Source organism: Neltuma alba, unplaced genomic scaffold (assembly GCF_004799145.2).
Source record: "Neltuma alba isolate B1F8T4 unplaced genomic scaffold, ASM479914v2 tig00012864_pilon, whole genome shotgun sequence".
In the NCBI taxonomy this organism is placed as follows: Eukaryota; Viridiplantae; Streptophyta; class Magnoliopsida; order Fabales; family Fabaceae; genus Neltuma; species Neltuma alba.
This window is the reverse complement of record NW_021637245.1, coordinates 273,585-288,721: the sequence shown is the minus strand read 5'-3', so window position 1 is coordinate 288,721 and position 15,137 is coordinate 273,585. Positions and strand designations below refer to the sequence as shown.

The window sequence follows — 15,137 nt, the reverse complement described above, 5'->3', positions numbered from 1 at the left end:
GCGACCATATCATCTCATCAGTGAAGGAAGGTTTAAACAATGGAGAAAGTCAACCATTGGCAATCGGCAGTACCGTAAAAAGGCCCCAAGTTTGCTTTCTTTTCTCTGTGTATTGAATTGACCAATGGAGTCTCTTAGCACTACCAAGCTTCCCTTCTCATTGCCTTATTGTTTGGTGCTTTTTTGTATCACAACCACCTTGTTGAACCAAGTTCAGGCCACTAAAGTTTGTAGATTTCCAGCCATCTTCAACTTTGGTGACTCCAACTCCGATACTGGTGGCTTTGATGCTTCTTTGTTTGAACTAACACTACCTTATGGTCAGACCTATTTTCATAGACCAGCAGGAAGGGGTTCTGATGGCCGTCTCATCATCGATTTCATAGGTGCCTATTAATTTGCCTAATTGATCTTCTCTCTTCTTTTTTTTTTTTGCTGCACATGTTTCCATTCTCAAGTGGTGACATGTGCTCTTTCAACTGAAAGAGCAATACACATTCCATTCCAGTTTTTGAATTCTGTTAGATAGCAACCTTTTGTCTTTTTTTAAAGGTTAGAAAAGCATGCTTATAATGTTTCAGAGCATGGAAAACAGAGCATATTGATAGTGACAGTTAATTTTGACTCTGGTAGGTCAATCAAATTCAAAAGCATCAAACCAAGTCCTATTTCGCACGAACGACTTAGATTATAATTTATAAATTACAAGCTTATTTAGTGTTACCGTGAAAGTTATGGATTATTAATCTTGATTTTTTTTTTTCTGGTCTTAATTCTAGCTCAAAGTTTTGGACTTCCCTATCTTAGTGCATATCTTGATTCTCTGGAGGCTAACTTTACGCACGGAGCAAACTTCGCAGCAGTGGCATCAACGATCTTACCTCCACCTAGTGTTATGCCCGTGGGTCGTTTCAGTCCTTTCTACCTTGATATGCAATACTCTCAGTTCACAAGATTCATTCCCAGAACGCAATTTATCAGCCAACAGGGTATCCATTGACATATATAGCTATTTTGTCTATTCAGATCTTCATCAACACGAAAACATTTAACTGATAGAAATTTTCTTTTAGGAGGAGTATTTGCAAGCCTGGTGCCCAAAGAAGAGTATTTTGGTCAAGCTTTGTACACATTCGATATCGGTCAAAATGATCTTAACGCTGGCGTTTTTACTAACAAGACTGTGGAGCAGATTAATGCTTCCATCCCCGAAATAATCAGTGCTTTCTCAACAAATGTCAAGGTAACTTAATACACAATCATTGATAACTTGGATTACGCTCAGGTTCTAATTAATTTCTTACTAACTTTTTTTCAATTTCTAAAATGGCGAACTTGATGAAGAACATATACAATTTGGGAGGTAGATCGTATTGGATTCACAATACAGGACCTTTTGGATGTCTCCCTGATACTTTGACCAAATTCTCATCTATTGAAAAAGATGCGTCGGGTTGTGCAAAGTCATATAATGAACTAGCTCAAAACTTCAATCACAAGTTGAAGGAAGCCGTAGTTCAACTTCGAAAGGACCTCCCTTTAGCTGCCATCACATACGTAGATGTCTACTCCGTCAAGTATTCTCTGATCAGCGATGCGCAGAAATATGGTAAGATACACACAATGATCACAATTTTCATATGCGCAAATTTAGGATTATCTGAGGATGTGGAGTGGTAAAGTTGGATTGATGAATATGTAGGTTTCGAGAAACCACTTGTGGCATGTTGTGGATATGGGGGGGAGTACAAACACGGCGATGTTAGGTGTGGAAACACAGTGACTGTGAATGGTACTGAGATTTTTGTGGGATCATGTGAAAACCCATCAACTCGAATAAGTTGGGACGGAGTTCATTACACAGAGGCAGCTAACAAAGTCGTCTTTGAACAAATCTCAAGTGGGGCTTTCTCAGATCCCCCCCTTCCCTTGAACAAGGCATGTTACAGAAATCATCAATAGATTGTAAACTCGTGATCTCTGGCAGCCAATCAATTCAGCTGTATCATATTTGATAACGTCACGCCGGTGCGTTTGGTTGGAACTTGGAAGGGAAGTAATCTTGTTTACTTCAAGAGGAGTGGGGAGTGGACCTAATAATAAGCTGGCAAATATAGCCTTATCATTTCTTTTTAAAATTTCGCTCTTTTTATTTTATAATATTTATATCAGAATTATTATTTCCTAATTTTTAAATCTCAAAAACCTATTAATTCATGTATATATGGAAAAATATATGTTATTATTTGCATCTTGAAGGGTGATTTTATTAATTCTAACGTGTTATATAACTAATTTTAATTCAATGTGCCTTTTAATATCTTCTACATCTCTAAATATGATAAAACTAAAAAAAAATGAGACACACTTCTTTAGAAGAAACTTGAAAATTTCGTCTCTATATTTATATATTATATATATAAGGAGACTTCGGGCCACGTTGCTGTAAATATTTCAATCCAAGCACGAAGGTTTTCGCGAAAAAACGGTGGGAAGTCAAAGACGTGAAATAAAGGTCATAATTAGCTGTATAAAAGGAACACGTGACTCTTTTCTTGGGAGGGCTGATGCTGAACAAGGATGCCAGGATCTGAGTAATTAATGCAGAAGAAAAGTCGAAGCCAATCCAACAAGCAGCTTGACGTCTAAAATGTGAATTATGTCAAATCTTCAAATTTCATCTGGATACATGGCGTGCGTGGAGATTGAATTGATTGAGCTAAGATGCAAAAAGTCGGTTAAACACATAACTTCTTTGCGTATGGCGGACTGCAGATCAGTTCCGTCAAGATCATCTGTGAATGGGCCTCTTGACCCCCTGTTTAGCGAAGAAAATGGATAAAGCCTGGTCAAACTAAAATACAACCCTGCATTACATCACGCCTAGGACTAGGCAGGAAAAGCCCACCATTAGTTACACCATATAATTGCCCCAAGTTTCCTTATCATCTCTATATGCTTTTGGCCAATGGAGTCTCTTTACAACACCAAGTTTGTGATCTCATTCCTTCGTTGCTTGGTGATTTTATGTATTGCTAGCACGTTACTGAGCCCCGTTTTTGCAACTAAAGTGTGTGAATTTCCAGCCATCTTTAACTTCGGTGATTCTAACTCCGATACTGGAGGCTTGGCTGCTTCACTTGAAGCACCGACCCCACCGTATGGGGAGACATATTTTCACAGACCCGCAGGAAGGTTCTCTGACGGTCGTCTTGTCATTGATTTCATAGGTATTCGTCTGATAACTGATCTTCACTTTTTGCCGCACATGTTTGCTTTCTCAGTCACTTAGAGGGCCTTTTAGTTCAGCAATTTAAGTGGTAACATATACCCTTTTCACTGAAATACACATGCAGCCACAATTTCATTCTATTATTAGATAAGCATGCCTCTTCATTTATCTTGAATTTACAAATTATGTTTGTGTCTGCTCTGTGATGTTAGAGAATGGAATACAAAGGATGTTGATGATGAAGATGGCTTGGCAGTATTGGTAGTTTGATTAGTCCGTCAATGCGTTCAAAATCACTTACTTTGACTGTTGTTTTAACCAAAGTGGTCCATAATAGCGACTAGCAACTGAGAAGGTTTTTCTCCTTTTTTGAATTTTTTTCCTGGTGGAGGCTTTTTTTCTTGGCCAAACAGGTGGAGGCAATTAATGCACGTACAAAGATGGAATGTCACAAGAATTGTATTTTTGTAGAACTTTTGGCAATACACCGAAAAAAAAAATATACCATGTTCCCCCATCATTTCATCTTAGTGCAGAACGAAAGTTATTTTCCATGTTGTAATATACATCTATTAGAAAATAAATTAATATTTTTTATTTATTGTCTTCATGAGTATCTCTGTAATTTCAGCCCAAAATTTTGGACTCCCTTATCTCAGTGCGTATCTTGATTCTCTCGGGACCAACTTTACGCATGGAGCAAATTTTGCAACAGCAGCATCGACGATCACGCTTCCACCTAGCATCATACCAGGGGGTGGTTTCAGTCCCTTTTACCTTAACATCCAGTACTTTCAATTCAACGAGTTCATACCCAGAACACAATTTATTCGACGTCAAGGTGCTCATTAACATGAATCGTTGAGATCTGTTTTGTGCTTTTCGGTTCTTATAAGCAATAATTTATTCTGGGATTTGTATGAAATTGTTTGGTGTCAGGAGGAATATTCGCAAACCTGATGCCCAAAGAAAAGTATTTTGCTGAAGCTCTATACACATTTGATATCGGTCAAAATGATCTGGGGGCTGGCTTTTTCAATAACAAAACCGTAGAACAAGTCAAAGCTTCCATACCTGATATAATCAATACTTTCTCAACCAATCTCACGGTAATTATATATCCAAACATCACAGTTTTGAATTATGGTTGGGCCGTCCCCCCCCCCCCCTGCTGATTTTTTGTTCTAAATTGGTGTAACTCGATGATGAAGAGCATATACAATTTGGGAGCTAGGTCGTTCTGGATACATAATACAGGACCCATTGGATGCCTCCCTTACATTTTGGCCAACTTTTTATCTGCTGAAAGGGATGCATTTGGTTGTGCAAAGCCTTATAACGAAGTAGCTCAATACTTCAACTACAAGTTGAAGGAAGCAACAGTTCAACTTCGAAAAGACCTCCCACTGGCTGCAATCACATATGTAGATATTTATTCTGTCAAATATTCTCTGTTCAGCAACCCAAAGAAATACGGTAAGACTAGATAACAATGATTACATTTCTATGGACAGACTGACTTGATTAGTATTCATATGTGGATGTGAGTGGTAAAGTTGGGATGATGAATTTGTAGGATTCGAGAAGCCACTGGTGGCATGTTGTGGCTATGGAGGAGAGTACAACTTTGGGAGTGTTCTGTGCGGAGGCAAAGTTACTGTGAATGGCACTGACATTTTTGTGGGATCGTGTGAAACCCCATCAACTCGAGTGAATTGGGATGGAATTCATTACACGGAAGCAGCAAACAAAGTCGTCTTTGATCAAATCTCAAGCGGGGCTTTCTCAGATCCACCCCTTCCCCTGAACAAGGCATGTTACAGAAATGCGTAGGTTATGACCTATTGCTCTTTAACTGCCACTGACTTCGTCCATATGTATTACAATAAACTGTATTCTTCAGTGCAGGCCGCACTCAGATAGCGGCACTCATTATTCACTATTTCATAAGCTATATGCGGATCCTCACGTTTGGTTGCATATGTTTACTGGTTTAGTCACTTAGACGGGTCTCTTCGTTAAGCAATTCAAGCAGTAACATTATGAGAATCAGAGTTCAGCCCGGACATTACAAACAAAAAATGTGTTGGGACTCTGTCCTTTTTTTTTTTTTTGGTGGGGGGGGGAGTTAATGAAGCATTTAAATGAACAGTACTGTAAGAAGATGGAAAAGAATGATGTCATGGTGGATGTAGTAATTTAATTTCAACTGAAACGGAAAGGTGGTGAGAGGAAGGAAATAGAAGAACTGAAGATAATGGGGGAGATGGGTAGCAATTATTATATAAAAGAAAAGGGAATAAGGAACAGGAAGGGAACATATGGTTAGGACTGTGGATCATCTCAGTCTGTTGTTTGATAAAGATATAGAAATACGGCAACTTTCAACTTTTCATGACCTTTGCCAATTATCAAACTTAAAGCAGTGAGTGACCCCCCCCCCTCAAGCCCCATTGTCGTCACTTTGTCACTAGCTATTCAAATCAATCTTTAAGGCAAGCGCAACCCTTCCATGATATATTAGTCACATTTCCTTCACAATTTATTTGTTGATTCAAGTTTAACTTTCACTTCCAGCAACTTTATTAATGCGGCTGTTACATAATTTTCTTTTTTAAATTTAAACACAGGGAAATCGACCATAGTTGCCACCTTGGTTGCTGTGAAAAGTGAGTTTTGCCTCTTAAAAAAAAACAACAAAGGAAGAAAGAGTTTGAATTCTGGTCTTTTAAATATCTTATGATGTGTCCCATGATCATCAAATCTATTGTCACACATATTCAAGCATGAGCATTTTGAATTATTTCAGCATCAACCCATAAACATTTTATTTGTACTTCTCAATTTTGATCCCGGCGATTTTTTTATCCCACATAATAAAATTAAATTTATTTCATGAATGCGATCATATTTTTCACAGCGATGTACAGAACACTGACACGTAAATTTAAGGGGAGCTTAGGTTTGGATTTATTCAGTTTCGCCATTTCAACCAAATGAGTTAACTTAGTTAAATGATTGAGAACTCCGCCTAATCAATGTGATGGTAGCATCTTAAACCTAATGCATCGTTGGCATTGAGGGGTACGTGGATCAATCATCATAGTTGGGGCCTTAACCTACCAAACAGATATTTACAAGTTAAAAGCCATGCGTGCCTTGGTTCTCATTCTCAAGTGCGCCACACAGCTCCCTTCTGTTCAAGCGATCAATTAGCCATCAAAATTGCTTTCTCTGAAAGGGAAATGCATTAATTCTCATTAGAATCTATGAAAGTTGCTCATTACACAACCCTTTTCAAGCGAACCTGAAACGTAATGATAAAGCTACACAAACACTCACGCAATAATTCAAATCTCAATCCTTTTCCTCCTACAAATATGCTCCTGTGATGGAAATGATGCCACACTTGCTATATGTCCTGCTGGTGATACACTTGTTGATTTAGGTTGGAAGGTATGTGTTGTCATTTTCCTCCCTTGAAGCTTTCCTCTATCAGCCATGTCCATTCCACTTGGGGGGTCCTATCGATTTGCCGTCCATTATTACATTGGTCAATTTCCAGGGGCCTAATCGGACATGCACACATGCATTCTGACTTGCACGTGGGAATAATATTATTGGGATTCATCATTGTTCTTGATTGCCAATACCTCTTCTGATTCATGTCTTGATGCAACTTTAAGACTAGTTTTATATTGGAGAATTGAATTCAATTCCAAGGAACTACACATTGTTTCGCTTAGTGACAACAATAGGACAAAGTCCTATCGCGTCCGGCGTCCCCCAATAGGGCCCTTGTGCCTTACTGTTTCCCGCTATGGGTACCTAACATGGGGAGTTTGGCCAGTCCTGCACAGTTCATATAAGAAAATACTCAAACTGCTACCCCATTTTTAGTATAGAATATATCTTAAAATCAAAGCAATTTAATAAACTCTTTGCAGCTTGTGTGGACTATGGAGAAGCTTTAATAGAGAGAGATTGCACAACAAAATTAATGGACAAGAACTCCAAGCACTCAGACCTCAAAAGCATACTATTACAGAGCAGCTGTTGTTCTTCTTTTATGAACTGAAAAGGGCAAATCTTTTAGCCGAGTAAAGCTAGTATGAGTCTATCATCTATATAGTGTTGATATAACTTTTAGTATATAGTGACGGTGAGGAGTTTGGAGCAACCCCACCCACAACGAAAATTGAAAAGCCTTCTCCTTTATTTCAAATCCGCTGTCTTTCTCTTCGTCAGCGTCCTCATCCAACTCTTCCTCATCTTGACTCCTTCCACGTGGCCGTTCATGGATTTCTTCCATCTGATGACTTGGAACAGGTGCCCTATCCGCTTCCGCCACCTCAGCGGATCACGTGATTTCCCATGCTCTATCACCCTCTTCTTGGAGTCCTTGTTTGGGATCATCAGGCTGGCATGGTTCCAGGACATGTCGCAGTTATTCATAGTCACCTCAGACGCTGTGTTTTTCTCCCACGATGCTACCCCATTCCCTTCAAACTTGATTGATATGAATGACTCTGTAAATGAAAGGCTAATCTGGAACGTCATTATGGCTACCAACGCTTTAATAATCTTTGAAAAGAGAAAGAGCAGCAAAACTAGGATTAAAGGACAAAATAGAACTTCAAATTATGCAGTAGCAGTGCGCTGATGCACCTGAAGGAACTACCGGTGTTGGATTTTTGGAAGATCAGTTCATTTGATACTATGCCTACATACACATATGGTCACCTACTTGTTCTGTTCATTCTGTGAATTAGCATATCTTATATGATTAAAGGAGCAAGTCCGTTCAAAATCAAACATTCTTGGTTATCAGTATCACCCTTTTTTTCTTAAAAAAAAAAAAATCTTGCATTGGAAGCAGTGATATAGCTTTGGTCTTAGCGTTATTGATTATGAGTACGAAAACAAAAAGAAGACAACTTACCCAGTTTGTTGTGTACCCAAATTTCCCACCATATCCATATATAATATAATGTAGCAACAGTGTTAATTTGTTCAGTATCATAAGGGCTCTCGGTATTTGAATCAAGCTGCCAAATGACAGGCCAAATCCTCACCTGCTGCCTCACACTCTTGTCTTAACATCCACGCTTTTTGACCTTAGTTTTGTCACCACCCCAACCAAGTCGTGAACTCAAAGACACGCTCACATGCACTGCCCCTGCTAATTCTCCTCTCATAATGAAAGTCATTCATGGACACCAACAACCCCTGCCCCCACCTCACCATCAACGACTAATTGAAAGAAAATAAAATCAAAACCACCCACTATTATACTACTAATTATTATGCTTGATGCCCAGGGGGAAGAGAAAGGTTTCTCTCTGTCTTAGAAAATGTTTGAACAGAAAGCGAGAGATCGGAAGAAGAGGAAGAAGAAGAAGAGAAATTGACAGATGCGAGGCATTATTAGGGTATTACCTTCTGGACTGGAAGAGGAATGACAGTAATGGTCACGAGAGCGAGGACGAGAGAAAAGAAAACGAAAAGGAAAGATGCTTTGGATGGAAGAAGTTGACTGTGACTTGGTGCGAGTGGAAGCAGAGAGGCCCTGTTTTTCTGCTAAAATGAGGAGCTTCTCGTTCAAACACAAGGGACACACCCCCACAACCCTCTGTTTTGGGTGGAGATAGCAGCCACAGCTTTCCTCTGATCTCTTCTCATTCCGATTCATCTTATGCCTTTTCCCCAACAAAGAGAGAGCAGAGAAGAGGAATGCAAGCAGACCGGAAATCCAATGTTTGTGAGGAATGAAATAAAAATGATGCAGTCGCGTTTCTTGGACGTGCGTGTGGGTATGTATATATGATGGGAAACTAGAATCGAGAAACATGAGCATGCCCCACCAAATGAATCCCACTTCGAACGGTGGAACAGTGCCTTCTATTCTAGAGTAAATTTTATTTCATGGATTATTATTCAAGTACACGTGTGAAGAGCCAACAGCTTAGACCAGGGTAATAATAGATAAAGCTGTCGGATTTTGCTGGATGAGCATTTCCCCCCTTTTAGTTTTATTACCCCTTTGATAATTGTACCGTGGTATGGTGGATTGGTGGTATTTACAGTGATAAACAAAAAAAAATGTTAAAAAGATATTTAAATATTTTATATAGCTTTAAAACACTTATTGGATATATGAAACATACATATTTAGTTGGCCAAAAGAAAAGACAAACACGTTAGGTTTCTACTTTCTAGTACTCTGTAATTCCCCACCTCCCACCTTGGTCGCAGGCTGGCACCAATAATATTCTCTTTTGTTTTGAATTTTGGGATTAAAAACAATACTCCTCCGGTCCTAATTATAAAACCCAATTGACTTATTTGAGGAAATTAAGGAAGTAAGTTAAGTTAGTTATTTATAATAAATAAATGTTGTTATTCCTAAAATATCCTTGCTAATTAAGTATATTGGCTAAAACTATCATTATTAGAAGGATTATCTTGGAAAAAAATGCATAAATATAAGAGACAAAATGGATTGGGTCTTATAATTAGGACCAAATAAAAAGTCAAATTGGGTCTTATAATAAGGACCGGAGGAGTATAAAATAATACCACCTGCTATCCAAAATATAAGATTTAGCAGTGCGGAGTTTTTTTTTTTTTGTGCCTTTTCATATGAGAGAGAGTGAGAGTGAGTAGTGACCAAAGATCAATGAATGCCTTATTGTAATGGACTGCTCAATATATGTACAATTATACACGAAGTGACGCCGGCTAGCACAGCAAGTCAAACGGGTAAAACCGAAGCTAATTTTGTCGTTTAATTAACTCTTCAGAAATTAAAAGCGTCACTTGAATTCAGACTGTGTTTATAGTTGGAGAAAGTGTAGAAACAACCAAACAGGTTAGGGGGGAATCAATTTTGTCCGGAATATCAAATACTGCCACTGCATCACTGTGGATGCTTGCTGGGATGAATCCAAGGAACTGCATTGCCATCACAAGCAGGTGTTTCTGATACATAATATTTGCCTTGCAATGGTCACTCTTCTCTGAGGATGACACGCATATATCTGATTACTATTAAACTTAGCTCAGACATGGATGCCCAAATACAGGGAGCTAGGGTGGATTGCCTTCAGCGTTCAGATGAAAGTGTGGCAGACACAACAGTACGCGCACTCAGCTGCTGAGTGCTGTGCAGTATGAGACTAAAGTAGGAGTAGTTTGAGGAAAGAGTGAGGGCGAAAAGGAAACCACACCCTCAAAGAATGAGGTTGAAAAAACTCAAAAAGGGGAAATAATACTATAGTCGATGGAAGCAAACAAGAGAAAGCAGGGGTCACATGGGGGGGACTGTTTCCCCACGACCTGGCTTCATCACTTCACATGGCCTCTTCCCCTCCATTTTTTTCATTTTTCACCCAAAAAAACAAAACAACAGTGTCCCTGCAGTTTTAAGTTACTGATGGTTGGCTTCCCCTTCACCTCACCATCATCACTGTGCATGGAACTTCTCGTTCATGTGTCAATAACGTTTTGTAACCCTGGCAATCATATGTGCCTCTCTCGTGTTTCCTTGTGTGCAGGCAATGGCATTAGCCCCATTGACCCACGCCATATATATATATATATATATATATATATATATATGCTACCTCCCACTTACATGAATGAGCCTAGGTCTTAGGGTATTAGCGAAATTGAAGTGCTTTTGAATGAATTGATGTTCACGTCAAAGTTTGCTCTCCCATTCATGTAATTCAAGGGTAGCTAACCCAATTAGTTTGATTGTAGAGGAGGTTGGGCCTCAACTTCTAGAGTGTGTTTGGATACTTATCATCAGAAAAACCTTCATTCCATCTTACTTCTCTCATAAAAATTATATCTATCAACTTCCATACGAAATGATTTTCATGGACTAATCAAACATCAGCTAAGTAGTGCACCTACTCGAAAGAAACCTTTTTTTTTGGGGGGGGGGGTACATAAGAAGTTCAGGAAAAGAGAAACTAAGTGGGATTAGATCCCAAACAGTCCTTTTCTACCAGGTTCCTCACAGTACTCGAAAGAAACTGAATCAGCAGTTCATTGGCATTGAAACCCATCCCTCCTCTGGGGACTGGTGTCTGAAGCACTGCCTCACTCTTTGGCGTCTAAGAAAAACCAACATCTCATTCAAACGCCACACACCCACCCACCCCCCCCAAAAAAAAAAAAAGAAGAGAGAAGAACAGCATGCAACATAATCCTGTGTCACGAATCCGAAAAATAATTAATCGTGTCAAGACAACTGTGTCCTTCTGATTCATTTTAAGACATCAACTCATCTTTCTCTTTTGGGTGCGTGGAGATAACACGAGTCAGCGTCTAACAACAGTCAATGTATCAGTCGGATTATTTAACCTTTTTTTTTTCCTTTTAATATTGCCGGCCAAAAAATTGAATAGTGATGTACTGCTCCGGTTCTTAATATAAGACCTATTTAACTAATTTGATTAGATTAAGAAAGTTGGGTAATTTAGTTAATTATAAGAAAAGTGACATATTTTTACTAAAACACCATAATCATCTTTCTTAATACCCAATCTCCCTCTTCTACTTGATTATGGTTGAGAGTGTATCCATATGGGTAATTTAGAGAAAATTGATAAATATAATAAATGGGTCTTATATTTAGGATCAAAACCAACTCAAAAATTGAGTCATATATTAAGGATAGGAGGAGTAACATCTTTTAAGGGGGACATATTTTGGGCCTCAATTTTTGGACGCGGAAAATACAGCCCAGTTGACGGGCTGATCGACGCGCCCATTGCCTATGATCTTTTTTTTTTTTTTTTGAAAATAAAGATGCCCGTGAACACCCTGTTAATTCAAAATTTTCTGCAAAAAAAAAAAAAACTCAAAATTTTATCAGGAATCCATATGTTTTATTAAAATATTAAGATAAAATTACATCTTCGATCCATTAATTTTGTATCATATTTTATTCTGATTTCTTGATTTTATAATGTACTCGTGTGATTATCTAATCATAACAGCGTTATTTTTATTTGCCAAAGATGCTGATATCGGGATCCCAAATATTGACCCAAAAAAAAAAGACCCATTACTGTTGCATCATCACTCCCAATTGATCCTACGCGGTGAGGGAATTAGTCAAATTAATTATGGCAATTGCGTGTGGAGGAGCAGCGAAATTTACTTGTGATGCGTTTTGTTTTTGGAGATACCGATAATTCAATATGCCGTGCAATGCTTTGCTTGTTAAGATGACACCACTTATTAAGGCGCTAAGTGAGGCCGCGTAGTGCAACGAATTTGGAAAACTAGGCTTTGATTTCCATCAGTATTAAATTAAGCATCCAAATCATAAATGACGACTATTGTGTGGCGAGTGAGGACCCTAAAATATTTTGGAATATTCGGTTTCTCTTTTTCAGGCTTGTGGGTTTTTTTTTTTGGGGGGGGGGGATAAAACGGCAAGTATATCATTTTGTTATTGCGAGACAAGCATTTCGTGTTCTTTTTGCAGTTCACGCAAGGATGTTTTGTGATATTGAGTAATGGATTGAGTAGGAAAATAACATGGGCAGCTGGTTAGGGCCTTAGGGGTTCTCTTTTTCACGTGTTCCTTCCTCCACTTTGCCCCCACAAGGCTTCATTTGCCCATTACGCCCTCCTCCCGCACCAATTACAATGCGAAACGTTCAATATGGGACACTTTGCGTGCCCTACGCAAGTCCTGTCTCTACTGACTGCTCGTCAGGTTTTATAAATGGGAAAAAGTTATTTTTCATAAATGTCATGCCATATATATCAAGAAGGCTAATTATATTAGACAACCGCTAAGTGCCATGGTTATTGTTCATGGTGCGGAATTTATGAGGGGAATATAATCCAGGAAGAATTACAATCAAGTCTTGACAAAAAAAAAATAATTATTAAAAGGTCTTAATAACAAACTAAGCAGTCTGTAACGACAAATTTTAGAGTAAGAAATAACAACTTCTAGGATTTGTTTTGTAATTTTTTTTCTTGAGGCCTGATTATAATTCTCTCCATAATTTAGCAAGTGGGTATGAATTAAAAAGTAAGAAAAAGGTGTGTGTGGATGAAGAGGGAAGGCATGTGGGTACGGGGAGGCCTAATTAAGTTGGGGCAATTTAGGGGGAAACCAGGAAAAGCAAGTCAATCAGTTAGGTGATATGTTGAAGACCAAGACAAGGAATAGAACCCCGCCGCTGGGGGCGTTGACACTGAATATGATTTGTGCTCTTCTTACTACTCCTGGTTTCCTAAATATAAAACCCTTATATATTTATATAAGAGTTTTATATTTAGGATCAAAGAAGTACAGCCATATTTGCATCTTATCCCATGCATCATGTTCACACAATGTTACTCCGCACGCGCTTGGACGGAGTTCGGATTCTCCCACAATTTCTTTCTCTCATTTTTTCTTAGAATCTCATCAGATTAAAGAATAATGCTAGAGCTAATTAAATAATTTAAACAGATTAAAAAAATTAATTTAATTAGTTATTTATAATAAATAGGTGTTATCTTTTTTAAAATATCCTTATCAATATGTGTATTAGTTAAAATTATTGTGTGATGAAACTTTTAACATGTACACTACTGTCTTTTTATATTTATAACCAAATTAAAGTTAAACTAGTTATTATATTAAATATCAGGAGGAAACTTTTAGATTTAATATTTTATAAAACTGTTCCTGTAATATTACATGAAAAGAAGAGAGAAAATCAACATCCATCTTTTAAATAGAACAATAACATCCATTTTTCCCCTTCTATTCAAGGATATAGTTAACATTATTCTCGTAATTCTATTTATAAAGTAAAGAGAGGAGGTATTTTTTGGTTCTATTTATAAGACACTGAGAAATTTTTTGTATGGATGTATAATTTTACTCTTCATTTATTATTATGTTGATTTTGTTTATATGAAATATAATATCCATTAAATAGGGATAAAGTAAAAAAATTATTGAATTTTAGATGAGAATTAATGAAATTTAAGGTTTTTTTTTAGTTTGTATGAAACATATTGAAAGTGACTTATAAATATGATCAAAAGAGTACAACGAAAAAAGCAGGGAGGGATGTTCATCTTCTCTAATTTAGGATTTTTTAAAAAAATAATTTATAAATAATTTTTTAATCATAATTTATTAAATATGAGATAAATTATAAGAGAAGTTTAAGCGCACAAACCGTGTTTTCCAAACAAACAAGCCCTTCATTTCATCGCCCGCTCCGTGCATGGAGTAACCAGGGCATGACACGTGTAGCACGAGCGCCATTCATATGATCGTGGTGCGAACATGCGGTGGATCCCGTCTGTTTCCAGGACCGTGACTGACCACACAGCATCTTTTCATGGCATATTTTTTTGTGCTTCTCATCGCCTGTCTCCTTCTTCTTTCTTTTTTGTTTTTTTCCCCGAAATACCCCTTTGTCCATTCGTTCACCCCGCCTGCAATTTTCCTAGTTCCTGGGTCAATCGCGCGGTGCAGCATCACCCTTCAGTATTGAGACCTTTTCTAACAAAAACAGACAATTTGTTATTATCAATGAAAAATAATTGCCAATAACAATGTTAGTGATGATGATGCGACTTTCATTCTTAAATATTACTCCTCCGGTCTTTATTATAAGACCCAATTTGACTTTTTATTTGGTCCTAATTATAAGACCCAATCCATTTTCTCTCTTATATTTATGCATTTTTTTCCAAGATAATCCTTCTAATAATGATAGTTTTAGCCAATATACTTAATTAGCAAAGATATTTTAGGAATAACAACACTTATTTATTATAAATAACCAACTTAACTTACTTCCTTAATATCCTCAAATAAGTCAATTGGGTCTTATAATTAGGACCGGAGGAGTACTACTTTCCATTA

The 15,137-nt window shown here is 37.7% G+C and overlaps 3 protein-coding genes across 3 annotated transcripts; 2 read left to right on the top strand and 1 right to left on the bottom strand.

Annotated features, from left to right (window-relative positions):
- The first annotated feature begins 124 nt into the window (after positions 1-124).
- On the top strand, positions 125-2,087 carry LOC114731935 (esterase-like). The gene is made up of 5 exons (XM_028919192.1): positions 125-386; positions 780-989; positions 1,074-1,243; positions 1,345-1,609; positions 1,703-2,087. The coding sequence occupies exons 1-5, from the start codon at positions 125-127 to the stop codon at positions 1,960-1,962; spliced, it is 1,167 nt and encodes a 388-aa protein (XP_028775025.1). The 3' UTR covers positions 1,963-2,087.
- A 1,153-nt stretch (positions 2,088-3,240) lies between these two features.
- LOC114731925 (esterase-like) lies at positions 3,241-5,212 on the top strand. The gene is made up of 4 exons (XM_028919184.1): positions 3,241-4,073; positions 4,172-4,341; positions 4,444-4,708; positions 4,809-5,212. The coding sequence occupies exons 1-4, from the start codon at positions 3,842-3,844 to the stop codon at positions 5,063-5,065; spliced, it is 924 nt and encodes a 307-aa protein (XP_028775017.1). The 5' UTR covers positions 3,241-3,841; the 3' UTR covers positions 5,066-5,212.
- A 2,085-nt stretch (positions 5,213-7,297) lies between these two features.
- On the bottom strand, positions 7,298-9,202 carry LOC114731926 (uncharacterized). The gene is made up of 2 exons (XM_028919185.1): positions 8,672-9,202; positions 7,298-7,761 (listed from the first exon to the last, which is right to left on the bottom strand). Exons 1-2 carry the CDS (start codon positions 9,087-9,089, stop codon positions 7,448-7,450), a joined length of 732 nt encoding a protein of 243 aa, XP_028775018.1. The 5' UTR covers positions 9,090-9,202; the 3' UTR covers positions 7,298-7,447.
- Between the last annotated feature and the right edge of the window lie 5,935 nt (positions 9,203-15,137).